At 48.7% G+C, this 17,504-nt stretch overlaps 1 protein-coding gene across 11 annotated transcripts in view; it reads left to right on the top strand.

Moving 5' to 3' along the window:
• The window catches only part of dmxl2 (Dmx-like 2), a 115,017-nt gene that overhangs the window by 44,060 nt on the left and 53,453 nt on the right, over window positions 1-17,504 (top strand). For all 11 annotated transcript variants that reach the window (XM_046333059.1, XM_046333061.1, XM_046333054.1 and 8 more), the window contains exons 25-31: window positions 215-334; window positions 969-1,104; window positions 3,773-3,883; window positions 5,095-5,264; window positions 5,350-5,447; window positions 5,656-5,821; window positions 14,078-14,342. In XM_046333059.1, the coding sequence (XP_046189015.1) occupies window positions 215-334; window positions 969-1,104; window positions 3,773-3,883; window positions 5,095-5,264; window positions 5,350-5,447; window positions 5,656-5,821; window positions 14,078-14,342 (1,066 nt within the window). The remainder of the gene's footprint in view (window positions 1-214; window positions 335-968; window positions 1,105-3,772; window positions 3,884-5,094; window positions 5,265-5,349; window positions 5,448-5,655; window positions 5,822-14,077; window positions 14,343-17,504) is intronic.

The raw sequence follows: 17,504 nt of genomic DNA, 5'->3' as shown, positions 1-17,504 counted from the left end.
GCTCAACAGATTCTTAAATTGGATTCTGTTGGTTTAGTTTCTATTGTATAATGTTGATATTCTGTCTTACCTAAAGACAAGATATGCAGTAAATGTTTGTTGGAACCATGTGACCCCTCCATGTGTTAACCTTTGGGTCCAGATGTAATCTTGTTCTCTGTTATACCCAAATCAATAATCAATCAATCATCTAGTGATTGTATGTCTCCCTCAGTTGCAGGCTGTGACGACAGATGACTTTGTGAGCTTCGCTACAGAGAAAGTAGAGAAGAAGTCTAGATTCATCAACCTGTCTCAGTACGGACCCACCTACTTCGGACCAGAACACGCACAGGTTAACAACAACATTTATTTACTTACCAGCTTGTGGATGGTTTAGATGTTATTGTCTGGTTTAATTGTTTGTCAAGCAAATATATCGCCTCTGTGATTAATACAGTAATTCTTCTCTGCTAATCTCCCTCCCTCCCTCCCTCCCTCCCTCCCTCGCTCCTCGCTCTCTCTCGCTCCTCGCTCTCTCTCGCTCTCTCTCGCTCCTCGCTCTCTCTCGCTCCTCGCTCTCTCTCGCTCCTCGCTCTCTCTCGCTCTCTCTCCCTCTTCGCTCTCTCTCGCTCTCTCTCCCTCCTCGCTCTCTCTCCCTCTCTCCCTCCTCGCTCTCTCTCCCTCTCTCTCCCTCTCTCTCTCTCCTCTCCTCGCTCTCTCTCTCTCTCTCCCTCTCTCTCCCTCCTCGCTCTCTCTCCCTCCTCGCTCTCTCTCCCTCCTCGCTCTCTCTCCCTCCTCGCTCTCTCTCCCTCCTCGCTCTCTCTCCCTCCTCGCTCTCTCTCCCTCCTCGCTCTCTCTCCCTCCTCGCTCTCTCTCCCTCCTCGCTCTCTCTCCCTCCTCGCTCTCTCCCTCCTCGCTCTCTCTCTCTCTCTCTCCCTCTCTCCCTCCTTCCCTCTCTCTCTCCTTCCCTCTCTCTCTCCCTCCAGGTGTTATCTAGTCAGCTGATGCATTCCAGTCTTCCAGGTCTGACCAGGTTGGAACAGATGTTTCTGGTGGCTCTAGCTGATACTGTAGCTACCACCAGTTCAGAGGTCAGCAGCTCCACTGACAAACAGTACACAGGTCAGTCTCAGAGAGAGGGAGGGAGGGTGTCTGTGACTTGGGTCATGTTTTACCTGACCATGGTCTATTAGGCAAAACAAATGGAAATATAATGTAATTAGTCTAGTCAGAGTTGTTCCCTGATTACGTGTTCTTAATGGTTGATATAAACACACACTGACAGTTATCTTTGTCATTTCACCTCCAGTATCAGTCTGTTATAGATGTTATTTAGTCTTTAAGGGGGAAGTGAGAAAGAGACCTTAGCAGGTTGTTCCTCTGTAAAGTAAGCAGAGAGAGAGAAAAAAGGAGAGGGAGAGATTGAGAGGGGAGAGGGAGAGAAGGTTAAAAGGTTCATGGACGAGACACACTAAGACAAAGGACTATGGGGCACATTGAACTACCATGCTACCATGAACAAGTAGTGCAATATATAGGAAATGGGGTACCATTTAGGGAGGAGGACCAGGCACATAGAGGGGAAGACATTTAAAGGGCTGATTGCTAAATCAGTGTTTTCATCTCTTTGTATGGATGGGTAGAGGGGGATGGAGAGGTTCTACATGAACCTAGTAAAACTCAGAAGATTAGTAAAGCTTAAACTAAGTTTATTTACCCATTGGGCCGTACAGCTGCGTAAGACAAAGACATATTTCCACCAGTTGTCGTGTATATACCCCAGTTTGGGTGGAGTCTCCTCCTTCCCTCTAAACATTACATCTTTATTTCTAGGCAGGAAGTTAAGTGATATGGGCCATAAACTGTTCCTTCTCCTTTAAGCTGACCTGACCTGACCTGACCTTGACCCCCTTCCTCACTACCCCACAGCTCCACCATCATCAGTGACTACAGTTATGTGATTGCCTCTTCTCTACTCAGCACCTCCCAAAACCCCCTGGCTCCTATCCATCCTTCCTTGACCCCACCATATACATTCCTCCTACAGATACCCATTAACCTCTCTGGGATTGTTCGGGACGCTAGCGTCCCACCTTGCCAACAGCCAGTGAAATTGTAGGGCGCCAAATTCAAAACAACAGAAATCTCACAATTAAAATTCCTCAACCATACAAGTATTTTACACCATTTTAAAGATACACTTCTTGTTAATCCAACCACAGTGTCCGATTTCAAAAAGGCTTTTCAGCGAAAGTAGAACACATCATTATGTTAGGTCAGCAACTAGTCAGAAAGCATTCAGCCATTTTCCAACCAAAGAGAGGTGTCACAAAAAGCAGAAATATAGATTAAATTAAGCACTAACCTTTGACGATCTTCATCAGATGACACTCCAAGGACTCAATGTTACACAATACATGTATGTTTTGTTCGATCAAGTTCATATTTATATCCAAAAACCTCGGTTTACATTGGCGCCATGTTCAGAAATGCCTCCAAAACATCCGGAGAAATTGCAGAGAGCCACATCAAATAACATAAATACTGATCATAAACTTTGATGAAAGATACATGTTTTACATAGAATTAAAGATAAACCTGTTCTTAATGCAACCGCTGTGTCAGATTTCAAAAAAGCTTTACGGCAAAAGCACAATATTCAATAATCTGAGAACAGCATTTAGCCACAAAAGCAAGCCATACAGTTACCTGCCAAATTGTGGAGTCAACAAAAGTCAAAAATAGCATTATAAAGCTTCACTTACCTTTGCTGATCTTCATCGGAATGCACTCCCAGGACTCTCACTTCAACAAGAAATGTTTGTTTTGTTCGAGTACGTCCATATTTATGTCCAAATACCTCCGTTTTGTTCGCACGTTTAGTTCACTATTCCAAAGGCACAATGCGCGAATGCAAAATCCAGAAGAAAAGTCAAGAGTTCCATTACAGTTTGTAGAAACATGTCAAACGATGTTTACAATCAATCCTTAGGGTCTTTTTATAATAAATCTTCAATAATATTCCAACCCGGAGAATAGCGTATTCATTACAGAGGAAAACAAAGGAACGGCGCGCCCGCGTGACCGCTCATTAAACACCTGATTGGCCTCAGCCTAGTCCACTTGTTGAAACAGCTCTTATTCGGCCCCCTTCCACAATAGAAGCACCAAACAACTTTCTAAAGACTGTTCACATCTGCTGGAAGCCCTGGGAAGTGCAATCTGGCTCCATAGACACAGCATATTGGATAGGCAATCACTTAAATGAAACTACAAACCTCAGATTTCCCACTTCCTGGTTGGATTTGTCTCAGGTTTTCGCCTGCCGTATGAGTTCTGTTATACTCACAGACATCATTCAAACCGTTTTAGAAACTTCACAGTGGTTTCTATCCAATACTACAAATAATATGCATATATTAGCACCTGGGACAGAGTAGCAGGCAGTCAACTCTGGGCACCTTATTCATCCAAGCTACTCAATACTGCCCCCCTGTCACCAAGAAGTTAACTTCTGGTGTAGAAACCAGACTATGGAACTCCTTATGTCTCCAGTATAAGTGATGATTAACAATATTTCAAGTTTATAAATCCGAAGCCATCAGTATGGATGGATAGAGGGGGACAGAGAGATCCCTCAACCCTCTCCATCTGGTGTGGAGTCTTAGGAGGAAGCTGCTCCCCCAAATGAATGGGAAAGACTGGGACCATCTGATTCCATCTGATCAGTGTGTGTGTGTGAGTTAATGTGCTACACTAACCCATGTGTTAATAATGTGTTTCTATCTAGGTGGTGAGGCCCTGGATGAGTGTGGGTTGAGGTACCTGTTAGCCATGCGTCTACACACCTGTCTCCTCACCTCTCTACCCCCACTGTACCGCATGCAGTTGCTGCACCAAGGTATGGTACACACACACACACACACACACACACACACACACACACACACACACACACACACACACACACACACACACACACACACACACACACACACACACACACACACACACACACACACACACACACACACACACACACACACACACACACACACACACACTCCTGCTTCACAATCTGTCTTTCTGAGCTGTGATGGAGAGGGTCATAGAGAGTGTCTTATTGATATATTATACTGAGATATTGCTCTAGTATTGGATATGTAGGATGACTTGCAGTGGATATGTTGTCTCTCTCTTGGCCCTGTTCCCTCCCAGGTCCAGATATGTTGTCTCTCTCTGGGCCCTGTTCCCTCCCAGGTCCAGATATGTTGTCTCTCTCTTGGCCCTGTTCCCTCCTAGGTCCAGATATGTTGTCTCTCTCTGGGCCCTGTTCCCTCCTAGGTCCAGATATGTTGTCTCTCTCTGGGCCCTGTTCTCTCCCAGGTCCAGATATGTTGTCTCTCTCTGGGCCCTGTTCCCTCCCAGGTCCAGATATGTTGTCTGTCTCTGGGCCCTGTTCCCTCCCAGGTCCAGATATGTTGTCTCTCTCTCTTGGCCCTGTTCCCTCCCAGGTCCAGATATGTTGTCTCTCTCTTGGCCCTGTTCCCTCCCAGGTCCAGATATGTTGTCTCTCTCTGGGCCCTGTTCCCTCCCAGGTCCAGATATGTTGTCTCTCTCTGGGCCCTGTTCCCTCCCAGGTCCAGATATGTTGTCTCTCTCTGGGCCCTGTTCCCTCCCAGGTCCAGGTTCCCTCCAGGTCCAGATATTTTCCTCTCTCTGGGCCCTGTTCCCTCCCAGGTCCAGATATGTTGTCTCTCTCTGGGCCCTGTTCCCTCCCAGGTCCAGATATGTTGTCTCTCTCTGGGCCCTGTTCCCTCCCAGGTCCAGATATGTTGTCTCTCTCTCTGGGCCCTGTTCCCTCCCAGGTCCAGATATGTTGTCTCTCTCTGGGCCCTGTTCCCTCCCAGGTCCAGATATGTTGTCTCTCTGGGCCCTGGGTCCTGTTGGGCCCTGTTCCCCCAGGTCCAGATATCTCTCTTGTCCCAGGTCCTCTCTCTGGGCCCTGTTCCCTCCCTTTTTGTATGTTTTACTAAAGCACACAACAATCAAGCACTGAAGCAAAGCAACCTTTTCTCTCCTCTCTGAACACAGTCACCTGTCTCCCCCCAGGTCTGTCTACGTGTCACTTTGCGTGGGCGTTCCACTCGGAGGCTGAGGAGGAGATGTTGAATATGATCCCAGCCATGCAGAGAGGAGACCCTCAGTGGTCTGAGCTACGGGCTGTAGGGGTGGGCTGGTGGATACGCAACATCAACACACTACGCAGGATGGTGGAGAAGGTAGGGGATGGTGTGGTGTGGCCTGAACTCCTATCATTGATTGATTGGTTGATCTTCATGGTTTGATTGGTTGATCTGTGTGTAGGTGGGTAAGGCAGCATTCCAGAGGAACAACGATCCTTTAGATGCAGCTCTGTTCTACCTGGCCATGAAGAAGAAGGCTGTTCTCTGGGGCCTATTCAGGTAACACACCTGGAACACACCTGGAGCTCTTGTCTGATCCCAGATCAGTTTCTGTTGTCTCACCTTTTTGTTTAGTTATTCACCTCTCCTGGACTTGTCTTTAAAATCCACATGTTATGTTTATCCATGTGTCAGAACTCTATTACATGAATCATGTACAGTAGGTAAATAATGAATATTATATTATCCTCCTCCTCCTCTCCTCTAGGTCTCAGCGTGATGAGAAGATGACGGTGTTCTTTAAGAATAACTTCAGTGAGGACCGCTGGCGTAAAGCAGCTCTGAAGAACGCTTTCTCTCTGCTGGGGAAACAGCGCTTTGAACAGGCTGCTGCCTTCTTCCTGCTGGCTGGCTCCCTGAAAGACGCCATCGAGGTCTGGAAACACACACACAGACACACACACAGACACACACACAGACACACACACAGACACACACACAGACACACACACAGACACACACACAGACACACACACAGACACACACACAGACACACACACACACAGACACACACACACACAGACACACACACACACAGACACACACACACACAGACACACACACAGACACACAGACACACAGACACACACACAGACACACAGACACACACACAGACACACACACAGACACACACACAGACAGACACACACACACACACACACACACACACACACACACACACACACACACACACACACACACACACACACACACACACACACACACACACACACACACACACACACAGACACACACACACACACACACACACACACAGACACACACACAGACACACACACACACACAGACACACACACAGACACACAGACACACACACAGACACACACACAGACACACACACAGACACACACACAGACCACACACAGACACACACACAGACACACACACACACACACAGACACACACACAGACACACACACAGACACACACACACAGACAGACAGACAGACAGACAGACAGACAGACAGACAGACAGACAGACAGACACAGACAGACAGACAGACAGACAGACACAGACAGACAGACAGACAGACAGACAGACAGACAGACAGACAGACAGACAGACAGACAGACAGACAGACAGACAGACAGACAGACAGACAGACAGACAGACAGACAGACAGACAGACAGACAGACAGACAGACAGACAGACAGACAGACAGACAGACAGACAGACAGACAGACAGACAGACAGACAGACAGACAGACAGACAGACAGACAGACAGACAGACAGACAGACAGACAGACAGACAGACAGACAGACAGACAGACAGACAGACAGACAGACAGACAGACAGACAGACAGACAGACAGACAGACAGACAGACAGACAGACAGACAGACAGACAGACAGACAGACAGACAGACAGACAGACAGACAGACAGACAGACAGACAGACAGACAGACAGACAGACAGACAGACAGACAGACAGACAGACAGACAGACAGACAGACAGACAGACAGACAGACAGACAGACAGACAGACAGACAGACAGACAGACAGACAGACAGACAGACAGACAGACAGACAGACAGACAGACAGAGTCTGTTCCTAGTTTAGACCTACTTCAGCTGCACCTGTATTGTGTCTGTTGTTGTGACATTGTCCTCGCCATGGAAACCTGGCACAGACCAATGTTTATGGAAGTCAACTAGGAGGTGTGTCAATGACGTGAGACTCTACAGCTGTGTGTGTGAATGGTCTAGTCTAAACCTGAAAGATAAGGTTGTGGGGATGGTTAGCTACGTAAATGTTGGGGTTACTTTACCTTGGGCTGAGGGTGCAACAGCACAGTCTCAACATGCTGATAGCAGGACACTGCCTAGAGGGGGAATGGGTTCCTACTGTAAGTGTTTGGGGATAGTTTATCAGACAGTTGGTTCAAAAGGTCATCATTAAGGAGAACACTAGATCACACTTTCGTCATTTTAGTCTGTCTTGGCCATGAGTCTTACTGTTTAGTCACTTTTAGCAAACAGTCTAAACCTTGAACCTTGATTTGCCGTTGAACAGCATTTTTAGTCCAGCAAGAGACAGACCCTGAATACATCTATGGTTGTCAGGTTTCTTAGTAAGTCTATGGTACAAACCCTGCACATGCAGAACCTGCTTGATGTGTGAACAGTGCCTGGTGTGGCTTCTCAGAACTCCATCTACCCTACTGTCCTCTCCTCTTACTGTCCTCTCTAAGTGTCCTCTCCTCTTACTGTCCTCTCCTCTAACTGTCCTCTCCTCTAACTGTCCTCTCCTCTAACTGTCCTCTCCTCTAACTGTCCTCTCCTCTAACTGTCCTCTCCTCTAACTGTCCTCTCCTCTAACTGTCCTCTCCTCTAACTGTCCTCTCCTCTAACTGTCCTCTCCTCTTACTGTCCTCTCCTTACTGTCCTCTCCTCTAAGTGTCCTCTCCTCTAAGTGTCCTCTCCTCTAAGTGTCCTCTCCTCTAAGTGTCCTCTCCTCTAAGTGTCCTCTCCTCTAAGTGTCCTCTCCTCTAAGTGTCCTCTCCTCTAAGTGTCCTCTCCTCTAAGTGTCCTCTCCTCTAAGTGTCCTCTCCTCTAAGTGTGTCCTCTCCTCTAAGTGTCCTCTCCTCTAAGTGTCCTCTCCTCTAAGTGTCCTCTCCTCTAAGTGTCCTCTCCTCTAAGTGTCCTCTCCTCTAAGTGTCCTCTCCTCTAAGTGTCCTCTCCTCTAAGTGTCCTCTCCTCTAAGTGTCCTCTCCTCTAAAGTGTCCTCTCCTCTAAGTGTCCTCTCCTCTAAGTGTCCTCTCCTCTAAGTGTCCTCTCCTCTAAGTGTCCTCTCCTCTAAGTGTCCTCTCCTCTAAGTGTCCTCTCCTCTAAGTGTCCTCTCCTCTAAGTGTCCTCTCCTCTAAGTGTCCTCTCCTCTAAGTGTCCTCTCCTCTAAGTGTCCTCTCCTCTAAGTGTCCTCTCCTCTAAGTGTCCTCTCCTCTACTAGGCCTTTATATTCCTAAAGCAACACAGGCCAACTCTTAACTGTCCTCTACTCTTAACTGTCCTCTACTCTTAACTGTCCTCTACTCTTAACTGTCCTCTACTCTTAACTGTCCTCTACTCTTAACTGTCCTCTACTCTGTCACTTACCTACTTACCTTTACAGTGGCTTGCGAAAGTATTCACCCCTTCCTTGCCTTACAACCTGGAATTAAAATAGATTTTTGGGGGGATTGTATCATTTGATTTACACAACATGCCAACCACTTTGAAGAAACAAACAAGAAATAAGACAAAAAAAACAGAAAACTTGAGCGTGCATAACTATTCACCCCCCAAAGTCAATACTTGTAGACCCACCTTTTGCAGCAATTACAGCTGCAAGTCTCTTGGGACATGTCTTTGACTAGGCCATTCCAAAACATTTAAATGTTTCCCCTTAAACCACTTGAGTGTTGCTTTAGCAGTATGCATAGGGCCAATGTCCTGCTGGAAGGTGAACCTCCGTCCCAGTCTCAAATCTCTGGAATACTAATACAGGTTTCCCTCAAGAATTTCTATGTATTTAGCGCCTTCCAGCATTCCTTCAATTCTGACCAGTTTCCCAGTCCCTGCCTATGAAGACCATCCCAACAGCATGATGCTGCCACCACCATGCTTCACTGTGGGGATGGTGTTCTCTGGGTGATGCGAGGTGTTGGGTTTGTGCCAGACATAACATTTTCCTTGATAGCCAAAAAGCTACATTTTAATTTCATCTGACCAGAGTACCTTCTTCCATATGTTTGGGGAGTCTCCCACATGCGTTTTGGCGAACACCAAACATGTTTGCTTATTATTTTTTTTTAAGCATGGGCTTTTTTCTGGCCTGGCCACTCTTCCGTAAAGCCCAGCTCTGTGGCGTGTACAGCTTAGTGATACTCCAATCTCTGCAGTGGAGCTTTGCAGCTCCTTCAGGGTTATCTTTTGTCTCTTTATTGCCTCTCTGATTAATGCCCTCCTTGCCTGGTCTGTGAGTTTTGGAGGGCGGCCCTCTCTTGGCATGTTTGTTGTGGTGCCATTTTCTTTAAATTGTTTAATAATGGATTTAATGGTGCTCTGTGGGATGCTTAAAGTTTCTGATATTTTTTTATAACCCAAAGCCGATCTGTACTTCTCCACAACTTTGTCCCTGACCTGTTTGGAGAGCTCCTTGGGTCTTCATGGTGCTGTTTGCTTGGTGGTGCCCCTTGCTTAGTTGTATTGCAGACTCTGGGGCCTTTCTGAACAGGTGTGTAAAAATATATACTGAGATCATGTGACAGATCATGTGACACTTATATTGCACACAGGTGGACTTTATTTAACTAATTATGTGACTTCTGGTGCAACCAATTACCTTCAGATCTTATTTAGGGGCTTCATCGCAAAGGGGGTGAATACATATGCACGCACCACTTTTCCGTTTTTAATTTTTAATTTATTTTTGAAACAGATAATTTTTTCCATTTCACTTAACAAAGTTTGACTACCGTAATTGCTGGACTATTAAGCACACCTGAATATAAACCGCACCCACTGAATTATTCAAAAATATGTATTTTGTACATAAATAAGCCGCACATGTCTATAAGCCGCAGGTACCTACCGGTACATTGAAACAAATTAACTTTACACAGCCTTTAAACGAAACACGGCTTGTAACAAAAATGAAACAGTGGCCTACCAAGAAAGTCATTGGTCACCATCTTCCTCCTCCTGTGCACTGAAACCACTGAAGCCATCTACTTCGGTGTCGGAGTTGAATAGCCTCAGAATTGCTTCATCCGATGTTGGATCGTTTTCATTGTCGCTCTCGTCACTTTCATCCAGAGGCAAATACCCCGCTGAGCTCATACTGCCCCTTCAACACGCAGCAGTCCAGCCTTTCGAAACCCGTTGATGATAGTGGATTTTTTGACAATGCTCCACGCTGTCAGGACCCACTGGCAGACTTGACCATAAGCTGCTCTTCGCATGCAGCCAGTTTTAGTGAAGGATTTCTCCCCACTTGTCATCCAAGCCTCCCACTGAACACGGAGCGCCACCTTAAATGCACGATTTACACTGATGTCGAGTGGCTGCTAATACTTTGGGCCTTCTGCTTTTCTTCCCTCTGAAAGCTGTTGTTGTCTTTTTGAGTCAGTTCCTCACGCTGCTTTCCAACGTCTTATCATCGACTCATTAAGGTCAAGCTCCCGGGCAGCAGCTCTATTTCCTGTTCCAACAGCCAGATCGATCGCCTTCAACTTGAAAGCTGCATCATATGCATTTCTCCGTGTCTTTGCCATGATGAGGGTGACAAAATGACTACCGGAATCAGAATGATGGGATGTTTGAGCGCTCTCGATTTACGTCACATTATGTGACTGTGCTCAGTTTTTTGGCGGCATGAATCTTGTGAAAGCGGGAAAAATCCATGTATAAACCGCGAGGTTCAAAGCGTGAGAATAAAGTAGCGGCTTATAGTCCGGAAATTACGGTATTTTGTGTATGTCCATTACATGAAATCCATTTAAAAAATCAATTTAAATCCATTTTGTATTGCAACAAAATAGGAAAAATGTTAAGGTGGTTAGTGCGTTGGACTAGTAACTGAAAGGTTGCAAGTTCAAATCCCTGAGCTGACAAGGTAGAAATCTGTCGTTCTGCCCCTGAACAGGCAGTTAACCCACTGTTCCTAGGCCGTCATTGAAAATAAGAATTTGTTCTTAACTGACTTGCTTTGTAAAAAAAAGGGGGGTGAATACTTTTGCAAGGCAATGTATATTCCTTATGTAACACAGGCCAACTTTAACTGTCCTCTACTCTGTACTGTCCTCTACTCTGTACTGTCCTCTACTCTGTACTGTCCTCTACTCTGTACTGTCCTCTACTCTGTACTGTCCTCTACTCTGTACTGTCCTCTACTCTGTACTGTCCTCTACTCGAACTGTCCTCTACTCTAACTGTCCTCTACTCTGTACTGTCCTCTACTCTAACTGTACTGTCCTCTACTCTAACTGTACTGTCCTCTACTCTAACTGTACTGTCCTCTACTCTAACTGTACTGTCCTCTACTCTAACTGTACTGTCCTCTACTCTAACTGTACTGTCCTCTACTCTGTACTGTCCTCTACTCTAACTGTACTGTCCTCTACTCTAACTGTACTGTCCTCTACTCTAACTGTACTGTCCTCTACTCTAACTGTACTGTCCTCTACTCTAACTGTACTGTCCTCTACTCTAACTGTACTGTCCTCTACTCTAACTGTACTGTCCTCTACTCTAACTGTACTGTCCTCTACTCTGTACTGTCCTCTACTCTGTACTGTCCTCTACTCTGTACTGTCCTCTACTCTGTACTGTCCTCTACTCTGTACTGTCCTCTACTCTAACTGTACTGTCCTCTACTCTAACTGTACTGTCCTCTACTCTAACTGTACTGTCCTCTACTCTAACTGTACTGTCCTCTACTCTAACTGTACTGTCCTCTACTCTAACTGTACTGTCCTCTACTCTAACTGTACTGTCCTCTACTCTAACTGTACTGTCCTCTACTCTAACTGTACTGTCCTCTACTCTAACTGTACTGTCCTCTACTCTAACTGTACTGTCCTCTACTCTAACTGTACTGTCCTCTACTCTGCACTGTCCTCTACTCTGTACTGTCCTCTACTCTGTACTGTCCTCTACTCTAACTGTACTGTCCTCTACTATAACTGTACTGTCCTCTACTATAACTGTACTGTCCTCTACTATAACTGTACTGTCCTCTACTATAACTGTACTGTCCTCTACTATAACTGTACTGTCCTCTACTATAACTGTACTGTCCTCTACTATAACTGTACTGTCCTCTACTATAACTGTACTGTCCTCTACTATAACTGTACTGTCCTCTACTCTAACTGTACTGTCCTCTACTCTAACTGTACTGTCCTCTACTCTGTACTGTCCTCTACTCTGTATTGTCCTCTACTCTGTACTGTCCTCTAACTGTACTGTCCTCTACTCTAACTGTACTGTCCTCTACTATAACTGTACTGTCCTCTACTATAACTGTACTGTCCTCTACTATAACTGTACTGTCCTCTACTATAACTGTACTGTCCTCTACTATAACTGTACTGTCCTCTACTCTGTACTGTCCTCTACTCTAACTGTACTGTCCTCTACTCTGTACTGTCCTCTACTCTGTACTGTCCTCTACTCTAACTGTACTGTCCTCTACTCTGTACTGTCCTCTACTCTGTACTGTCCTCTACTCTAACTGTACTGTCCTCTACTCTAACTGTACTGTCCTCTACTCTGTACTGTCCTCTACTCTGTATTGTCCTCTACTCTGTACTGTCCTCTACTCTGTACTGTCCTCTACTCTGTACTGTCCTCTACTCTGTACTGTCCTCTACTCTGTACTGTCCTCTACTCTGTACTGTCCTCTACTCTGTACTGTCCTCTACTCTGTACTGTCCTCTACTCTACTCTAACTGTACTGTCCTCTACTCTAACTGTCCTCTACTCTAACTGTCCTCTACTCTAACTGTCCTCTACTCTAACTGTCCTCTACTCTAACTGTACTGTCCTCTACTCTGTACTGTCCTCTACTCTACTCTGTACTGTCCTCTACTCTACTCTGTACTGTCCTCTACTCTAACTGTACTGTCCTCTACTCTAACTGTACTGTCCTCTACTCTAACTGTACTGTCCTCTACTCTAACTGTACTGTCCTCTACTCTAACTGTACTGTCCTCTACTCTAACTGTACTGCCCTCTACTCTAACTGTACTGTCCTCTACTCTAACTGTACTGTCATCTACTCTAACTGTACTGTCCTCTACTCTAACTGTACTGTCCTCTAACTGTACTGTCCTCTAACTGTACTGTCCTCTAACTGTACTGTCCTCTAACTGTACTGTCCTCTAACTGTACTGTACTCTAACTGTACTGTACTCTAACTGTACTGTCCTCTACTCTGTACTGTCCTCTACTCTGTACTGTCCTCTACTCTGTACTGTCCTCTACTCTGTACTGTCCTCTAACTGTACTGTCCTCTACTCTAACTGTCCTCTACTCTAACTGTCCTCTACTCTAACTGTCCTCTACTCTAACTGTCCTCTACTCTAACTGTCCTCTACTCTAACTGTCCTCTACTCTAACTGTACTGTCCTCTACTCTAACTGTACTGTCCTCTACTCTAACTGTACTGTACTCTACTCTGTACTGTCCTCTAACTGTACTGTCCTCTAACTGTACTGTCCTCTAACTGTACTGTCCTCTAACTGTACTGTCCTCTAACTGTACTGTCCTCTACTCTAACTGTACTGTCCTCTACTCTAACTGTACTGTCCTCTACTCTAACTGTACTGTCCTCTACTCTAACTGTACTGTCCTCTACTCTAACTGTACTGTCCTCTAACTGTACTGTCCTCTAACTGTACTGTCCTCTAACTGTACTGTCCTCTAACTGTACTGTCCTCTAACTGTACTGTCCTCTGTCCTCTAACTGTACTGTCCTCTACTCTAACTGTACTGTCCTCTAACTGTTCTGTCCTCTAACTGTTCTGTCCTCTAACTGTACTGTCCTCTACTCTAACTGTACTGCCCTTTACTCTAACTGTACTGCCCTCTACTCTAACTGTACTGTAACTGTCTCTTCTCAAGGTGTGCTTGGAGAAGATGGAAGATATCCAGTTGGCCATGGTAGTAGCCAGGCTGTACGAGGCTGACTATGAGAGCAGTGCCACCTGCCAAGCCATCCTGTATGAGAAGGTTTTGGGCTGCCAGAGGGACGGGTCAGGGTACCACTGCACCAAACTACACCCGGACCCATTCCTACGCAGCATAGCCTTCTGGATCATGAAGGACTACACCAAGGCCCTGGACACACTGCTAGAGTGCATCCCCAAAGAGGATGATGAAAACCCAGGTGAGCAAGCATGGTGGTAGATCACACCCTCAGAGAGGACAGGGATGTTTCAGTGCTGATGCTATATTCTAACTGGATTGATTTGCATTGACCTCTATCTACCTCTTACTTTCTCCCTATCCCTCCCCTCCCCCTTCTCTCCCATCCCCTCCCCTTCTCTCCCTATCCATCCCCTTCTCTCCTTATCCCTTCTCTCCCTATCCCTCCCCTTCTCTCCCTATCCCTTCTCTCCCTATCCCTCCCCTCCCCCTTCTCTCCCCCTCCCTCCCCCTTCTCTCCTCATCCCCTCCCCTTCTCTCCCTATCCCTCCCTCCCCTTCTCTCCCTATCCCTCCCCTTCTCTCCCTATCCCTCCCCTTCTCTCACTATCCCTCCCCTTCTCTCCCTATCCCTCCCCTTCTCTCCCTATCCCTCCCCTTCTCTCCCTATCCCTCCCCTTCTCTTCCTATCCCTCCCTCCCCCTTCTCTCCCTATCCCTCCCCTTCTCTCCCTATCCCTTCTCTCCCTATCCCTCCCCTTCTCTCCCTATCCCTTCTCTCCCTATCCCTCCCCTCCCCCTTCTCTCCCCCTCCCTCCCCCTTCTCTCCTCATCCCCTCCCCTCCCCTTCTCTCCCTATCCCTCCCCTTCTCTCCCTATCCCTCCCCTTCTCTCCCTATCCCTCCCCTTCTCTTCCTATCCCTCCCCTCCCCCTTCTCTCCCTATCCCTCCCCTCCCCCTTCTCTCCCTATCCCTCCCTCCCCCTTCTCTCCTTATCCCTCCCTCCCCTTCTCTCCCTATCCCTCCTCTCCCTATCCCTCCCTCCCCCTTCTCTCCCTATCCTCCCCTCCCCTTCTCTCCCTATCCCTCCCCTCCCCCTTCTCTCCCTATCCCTCCCCCCTTCTCTCCCTATCCCTCCCCTCCCCCTTATCTCCCTATCCCTTCCCCCTCCTTCTCTCCCTATCCCCCCCTTCTCTCCCTATCCCTCCCCTCCCCCTTCTCTCCCTATCCCTCCCCTCCCCCTTCTCTCCCTATCCCTCCCCCTTCTCTCCCTATCCCCCCTTCTCTCCCTATCCCTCCCCTCCCCTTCTCTCCCTATCCCTCCCCTTCTCTCCCTCCCCCCCCTCCCCTTCTCTCCCTATCCCTCCCCTCCCCTTTTCTCCCTATCCCTCCCCCCCTTTTCTCCCTATCCCTCCCCTTCTCTCCCCTTCTCTCCCTATCCCTCCCCTTCTCTCCCTCCCTCCCCTTCTATCCCTATCCCTCTCCTCCCCTTCTCTCCCTATCCCTCCCCTTCTCTCCCCTTCTCTCCCTATCCCTCCCCTTCTCTCCCTATCCCTTCTCTCCCTATCCCTCCCCTCCCCCTTCTCTCCCCCTCCCTCCCCTTCTCTCCTCATCCCCTCCCCTCCCCTTCTCTCCCTATCCCTCCCCTTCTCTCCCTATCCCTCCCCTTCTCTCCCTATCCCTCCCCTCCCCCTTCTCTCCCTATCCCTCCCCTCCCCTTCTCTCCCTATCCCTCCCCTCCCCCTTCTTTCCCTATCCCTCCCCTCCCCTTCTCTCCCTATCCCTCCTCTCCCTATCCCTCCCTCCCCTTCTCTCCCTATCCTCCCCTCCCCTTCTCTCCCTATCCCTCCCCCCCCTTCTCTCCCTATCCCTCCCCCTTCTCTCCCTATCCCTCCCCTCCCCCTTCTCTCCCTATCCCTCCCCTCCCCCTTCTCTCCCTATCCCTCCCCTCCCCTCCCCTTCTCTCCCTATCCCTCCCCCCTTCTCTCCCTATCCCCCCTTCTCTCCCTATCCCTCCCCTCCCCCTTCTCTCCCTATCCCTCCCCTCCCCCTTCTCTCCCTATCCCTCCCCCTTCTCTCCCTATCCCTCCCCTTCTCTCCCTATCCCTCCCCTCCCCTTCTCTCCCTATCCCTCCCCCCCTTCTCTCCCTATCCCCCCCCTTCTCTCCCTATCCCCCCCTTCTCTCCCTATCCCTCCCCCCCCTTCTCTCCCTATCCCTCCCTCCCCTTCTCTCCCTATCCCTCCCCTTCTCTCCCTATCCCTCCCCTCCCCTTCTCTCCCTATCCCTCCCCTTCTCTCCCTCCCCTCCCCTCCCCTTCTCTCCCTATCCCTCCCCTTCTCTCCTCCCCCCTCCCCTTCTCTCCCTATCCCTCCCTCCTCCCCTTTTCTCCCTATCCCTCCCCTTCTCTCCCCTTCTCTCCCTATCCCTCCCCTTCTCTCCCTCCCCTCCCCTTCTATCCCTATCCCTCTCCTCCCCTTCTCTCCCTATCCCTCCCCTTCTCTCCCCTTCTCTCCCTCCCCTCCCCTTCTCTCCCCCCTCCCCTTCTCTCCCTATCCCTCTCCTCCCCTTCTCTCCCTCCCCTCCCCTCCCCTTCCCTCCCCTCCCCTTCTATCCCTATCCCTCTCCTCCCCTTCTCTCCCTATCCCTCCCCTTCTCTCCCCTTCTCTCCCTATCCCTCCCCTTCTCTCCCTCCCCTTCTCTCCCTATCCCTCCCCTCCCCCTTCTCTCCCTATCCCTCCCCTCCCCCTTCTCTCCCTATCCCTCCCCTTCTCTCCCTATCCCTCCCCTCCCCTTCTCTCCCTATCCCTCCCCTCCCCTCCCTTTCTCTCCCTATCCCTCCCTCCCTTCTCTCCCTATCCCTCCCCTTCTCTCCCTATCCCTCCTCTCCCTATCCCTCCCCTCCCCCTTCTCTCCCTATCCCTCCCCCTTCTCTCCCTATCCCCCCTTCTCTCCCTATCCCTCCCCTCCCCTTCTCTCCCTATCCCTCCCCTTCTCTCCCTCCCTCCCCTCCCCTTCTCTCCCTATCCCTCCCCTCCCCTTTTCTCCCTATCCCTCCCCCTCTCCCCTTTTCTCCCTATCCCTCCCCTTCTCTCCCCTTCTCTCCCTATCCCTCCCCTTCTCTCCCTCCCCTCCCCTTCTATCCCTATCCCTCTCCTCCCCTTCTCTCCCTATCCCTCCCCTTCTCTCCCCTTCTCTCCCTATCCCTCCCCTTCTCTCCCTATCCCTTCTCTCCCTATCCCTCCCCTCCCCCTTCTCTCCCCCTCCCTCCCCCTTCTCTCCTCATCCCCTCCCTCCCCTTCTCTCCCTATCCCTCCCCTTCTCTCCCTATCCCTCCCTTCTCTCCCTATCCCTCCCCTCCCCCTTCTCTCCCTATCCCTCCCCCCCTTCTCTCCCTATCCCTCCC

Source organism: Oncorhynchus gorbuscha, unplaced genomic scaffold, assembly GCF_021184085.1.
Source record: "Oncorhynchus gorbuscha isolate QuinsamMale2020 ecotype Even-year unplaced genomic scaffold, OgorEven_v1.0 Un_scaffold_333, whole genome shotgun sequence".
Classification (NCBI taxonomy): Eukaryota; Metazoa; Chordata; class Actinopteri; order Salmoniformes; family Salmonidae; genus Oncorhynchus; species Oncorhynchus gorbuscha.
Note: the sequence above shows the minus strand (reverse complement) of the source record. Positions and strands in the feature narration are given on the sequence as shown.